Consider the following 5,009-nt stretch of genomic DNA (forward strand, 5'->3'; position numbering starts at 1 on the left):
ATCAGGATGATCGTGCTGATTGCGAAACATAATGATCACGATCTATGAGAGATCGATGCTGGTTGTCGCATCCGCGATTGTCGCAGCCGCTGGTCGGAATCATCTGCGATAATAATACGACACTTTGCCGAAGAGAAAAAGAAAGACGCGAAGATAAGGAGAGAGAAGCGGCCGCATGGTGCGGCTCGCCACGGCTGCTCGCGCCGGCTTTGAGGATGAGGAGAATAGTATCGCGTAGGATGAAGAGGAATATGGAAGAAACCCCGACGTTCCATTACCGGTGGTACAATACCTCGTGAGGAATCTGAGTCTAGAAGAAGCAGCAGACAATAAGCTGATTCAATCCATTTGGCGAACGGAACGAGATCGTGAAGACCAGGTCACCACAGGTGACTAATTGCGAGGGGGGAAACAACAAAAAAGATTAAGAAACAGAAACTCCGGTTAACATAGGACTCGCAAAAGTACTTGCGGCAACAAAAGGGGCACGCTCCCCGAGCTCGAGGAGGAGGAGGAGGAGGAGGAGGGGGCGAGAAACGTGTGCCTCTGTGCGAATCGGGGTGACCGAGGTGTCGACCTCACCCCCGATCACACCGCCAACCAGGTTGGATAATGTGGGCGCCTCTGCTTTTGGCCGGGTTCTTAAGCGGCTGGTGGGGCGCACTCGCGCTCGCTGCGGCACCCCCCGCCATTCGGGACACCCTCGAGAAGACGTCTGGATCGACGACAAGCGTCATCGAGGCGAGGCATTATCGTCCACTGATAAGCGCAGTGGACGAAGCCAACATTGACGAAATTACGGGGTATCAGTCGCGAGAAATTTCAGAATATCTGAAACACTCCGAAATTCATTCTGCTCATCGTGACCTTGACGAGATCTCGCCGATTGATTTGAGCCTGGTGCGTTTCGAAGAAGATCCCTTGCGAGATGGAGAACAATTTTCGGGGAACGATGTACGACGGATCTCGTATTACTTCACGACACGTGGAGCAACGTCGCCCGAAGTGGATCCTGGAACTCGGCAGATTACGCCGAGTCTCAAGCGAACAGAGAACCTCTCGAAGCCCAATCTTTCCATCATTGAGACGGAGACGCGCGTTCACACCTTTCACCCAGAGGTAAATGAGTCTGGTCTGACTCGCGCACCCCGTCACTCCTCAACGCAGGCACCCCTTACGTACTCACCGGCGATGATACCGACGCCGGCGGAGTCGTCAATGCAACGGCCGCGGGTCGCCAGATCAGCGAAGCAACGACCAAAGAATCGCACGAGGGCGGACTCGCCACGCGAGCAGCGACGCCGTTGCAGAAACAAGGATAGAGGTTGCCGCGGTCAGAATTGGTGTCCTGATGTTGATGTGGGCAATCGGGCTTTCCTGGCGCCCACTGTGTTCGAGGGTAAGGCTCGCAGCATGTCCTCGCGGAGGAAACCCGGCTTGAACTACGCGGTGACCTTCGAGGTAAAACAGGTATACAAGAGCCAGCCGGGATTTCAGCCGCTGCAGAAGAACGACAGCGTGCGACTACATTTCCGCGACAAATCGGTGCCTGGCAAGTCGACCGTGTGCAATGGCCACGAGACCGTGGGCAACATGCAGCAGCAGCAGCAGCAGCAGCAGCAGCAGCAGCAGCAGCAGCAGCAGCAGCAGCAGCAGCAGCAGCAGCAGCAACAGCAACAGCAACGCGATAATCCAAGTGGTGTGGTGCGAGCCAATATTAAAAGGGGCAAAGTGTATCTAGTGTTTGTGAATCGCGTGGGACCCAGAAACTTCACGATCCTCGGCGAGCCTGTGATCCGAAACAAGAAGAACGAACAGGTCGTCCAAGCTGTCGTTCGACCGGATTACGGTAAGTCCCAAAAGTTATGCGTATTTATAATCCGTGATTAATAAATCGAGTGCGTGCTGATGGAAAGTGATAATCAAAAGTTTGATGTAAAAAAAGAAAGTATTATTTTACTCCAATCTACACACGGAAAAAGGTCGTTATTTTAATTAAAATTCTGGTATTCAATCAAAAGGGTACAAATTCAGACAAATTCATAATTAAATCTATTGAGCTTTCTAATCGAGATAATCAGAAATTTCATTACGATAACCAGGATTCTAATTCATATGATTGAAATTTGTTTTATTTGTATTTCTTATTGATACAACCAGAACATTTTTCTCAATATAGTTCATAACAGTTAATAATGCGTATAAAAACGATTTATTAAAACATTTATGGTGAAATGAATATACAAAAATTTGTGTATATACTTTCTTCAAATAATCAAATATTGTTTAGAGAGAAATAATTTCTCTAAATTTTTTTATGATGGTACTTGTTGCACTTGTTATTTCACTGTTTTCAATTCAAATTTTTTTTATTGCAACATTAATTTATCTTAGATGATATCTCCGATATTTTCAAAGATGTGAATTAATTTTAATAATTTTTTTTTAGAGAGAACCGTTATTATATCTAGATATTGATTCTTTTGGAAAATCTAATTTTTCAATAAAAATTTTTATGAAATGATGTTGGCGCTGTTAAGGCACTCTTAGATGCAACGTTAATTAATATGCTAATTAAGAAGCTGCTGCATTATAATATTTATTTTAATATTTATAATAAAATATTTGGAATTTTTGTTATTGTCAATATCACATTTTAATAATTCAGAATATTAAATATACTATATTTTTGCATTTATTAAGTAAATGATCTAAAAAGAGTTGATAAATGAAATTATTCTACAAAGAAGAAGAATAATTACTTTTCGTAGAATAATTTCATTTATTAACTCTTCTTTTGAACCACATATCTCACAATAATAATTATTGTAGCTTATTGCGATTTGTAAGTTTTATTATTCTAAAAAAAACAATAAATGCAGTGATGAAATTTCTACAATAACTATTATACATTTACTGTGCATATTATACTCTCGTTAACATAAATTAATGAATAAATGTATCTAGCATGCAAAACTTTTTATCGCATGCTACATATATATAGTATTATATTTCTTGTTGAAAAATTTTAAACATTATTCTTTAAAGATGTAAAGACTTGCATACTTTAGTAAAAATAAAGTGTTTGAACGTAATGGAACAAAGTTGTTCTTTTAAACTCGATTAATTTCTAATTTCACTTTAGCGGAATCATAATTAAAGATCCTAGCTATCTAGGTACTAAGTTTTCGAAATATACTTGGTAAAAATTATTAGCTCGACTTTCGACGGTGAATATCGATCCGTAAAATACGCCAATAAATCCGTTGCATATTTAAGCACGCGAAAGAATTTAACATCCCTAAGGGCGTTCGGGAATAAACAGGAGCACTCCGCGTGATATCTCACTTGTTCTCGATAATTGTTCGTGCAATCGCTTCGATCGATTGTGATGACTCGAGGGTACGATCGAGCTTGATGTACTCTACCTGATAGTTTTTTAACTGAAACACGTCGTCGATGTAGAATTCTCGATCAGTTTTGGGATATAGCACGGCAATATTGTTAATATGGAGAGGGATGCTCCAACAGGCGCGTATACATATTTCCCTTTTGCAGACAGCCCAGCAATATGGTACCTAACTTATGTAAACGCACGTAAATATTTTAATTCGCGTGATATACCACGGATGTACAGGCACAGTTTATGTTTAAATTCAGTACTAACTTTTATTAATTTACAGAACATGTTTTAACTGTTAATTGAAGTATAAATTCCTACAAAAAATTGTACAGAAATTTAGTGGAATTTATTTTCGACTCAAATGTGGTCTTTATTAAATCGGTATAATTTCATAATTTCTGCGGTATTGCTTTAATACCCTTTCATTTCCTTTCGTAGTATGACAATCTTGTTTTAAATTAATTCTTATATTTGACATTAGAATGATTGAAAATTTACAGCAAACAAGATTGAGATATTGAAGTCATGGAATTTTTAATGGACACTATTTTCGAATATTTTCAATTGAGACGTTTTAATGAACCGATGTTTGCGTATCTAATAATAAAATAAAATATAATGAAGTAGAATAGAGAGGAAAGGATATTAGACAGGAAAAAGAAGAGAGAGAGAAGAGTAGGAGAGAGAGAGAGCATGAAATTGTACGAAACTCATATCTAATTTTGGAAAGATCATAATTGCACAAACGAAGCTTTGTAAGAGTAGCGATGAAAGAGAGAGAAGGATTGCTTTAAAAATCACTGCTAATAAACATCTTTTCTTGCGCTTCCGCGAATTTCAAGGACAGCGTAATCCGACGAAGTATCCAAGCGATCAGATTATCTCGCGTTGCTATAATGCAGGACGCGTACGTAGAAGAGAGGCGATCGTCGGGACGCCGTGCGTCGCGCTTATATTTAACCCGCCACGTAAGTCGCGAATCCGCCTCGCGTCGCCTCGCACTGAATCTTGTGCTCGCGCGAGATACATAAAGTATACATCTCGGCGTTTCTCTCGTACTCACACACGCGGACGCTTCGCAATCGTCGATATAATAATACGTGACATCGCTCTCGCCAATCGTTGCCATTGCATTGCGTTGAGTTGCGTCGCATTGCGTCGGTGCTTAACGAGCGGTGAGTTTTTGAAGGTGGTCCAATTTGTTGCCGGCGTCGGTTCAATGCGCTTCCACCTCTCTGCGCGATTCGGTGTCGCCGAGATCACTGGTCCCCCACCTCATCTTGGTAGCTGCATGGACCGTTGCCGGATGACTCTACCGTTTGACTCGCATGACGACCTTCCGCGGTCGATTTATCGCGCCGAACGTGACGAACGACGGAACAGGGTCATGTTCCCTTTCCAAGAGACACGCTCATGAATTCCTACAAGTGACATCTCGAGGGAGATTTGGGAGGGAAATTTTAATCGTGCACATATTTATTTCAACTTTTGTTTGAATTTATCTAATGCTAATTATTTCATTAGGACTCTTAATTAAAGGTAGCTTTCAGCAATTAGGAATTAAGAATAAATTTGTTTAAAATTAATGTTTGATGAATTATAAATA

The 5,009-nt window shown here is 41.1% G+C and overlaps 1 protein-coding gene across 1 annotated transcript in view; it reads left to right on the forward strand.

Moving 5' to 3' along the window:
* The first annotated feature begins 612 nt into the window (after positions 1 to 612).
* The window catches only part of LOC108689328 (protein vein), a 382,945-nt gene continuing 378,548 nt past the window's right edge, over positions 613 to 5,009 (forward strand). The window contains exon 1 of the mRNA XM_018196062.1: positions 613 to 1,849. Coding sequence (XP_018051551.1) covers positions 613 to 1,849 — 1,237 coding nt within the window. The remainder of the gene's footprint in view (positions 1,850 to 5,009) is intronic.

This window comes from Atta colombica, unplaced genomic scaffold (genome assembly GCF_001594045.1).
Source record: "Atta colombica isolate Treedump-2 unplaced genomic scaffold, Acol1.0 scaffold27, whole genome shotgun sequence".
In the NCBI taxonomy this organism is placed as follows: domain Eukaryota; kingdom Metazoa; phylum Arthropoda; class Insecta; order Hymenoptera; family Formicidae; genus Atta; species Atta colombica.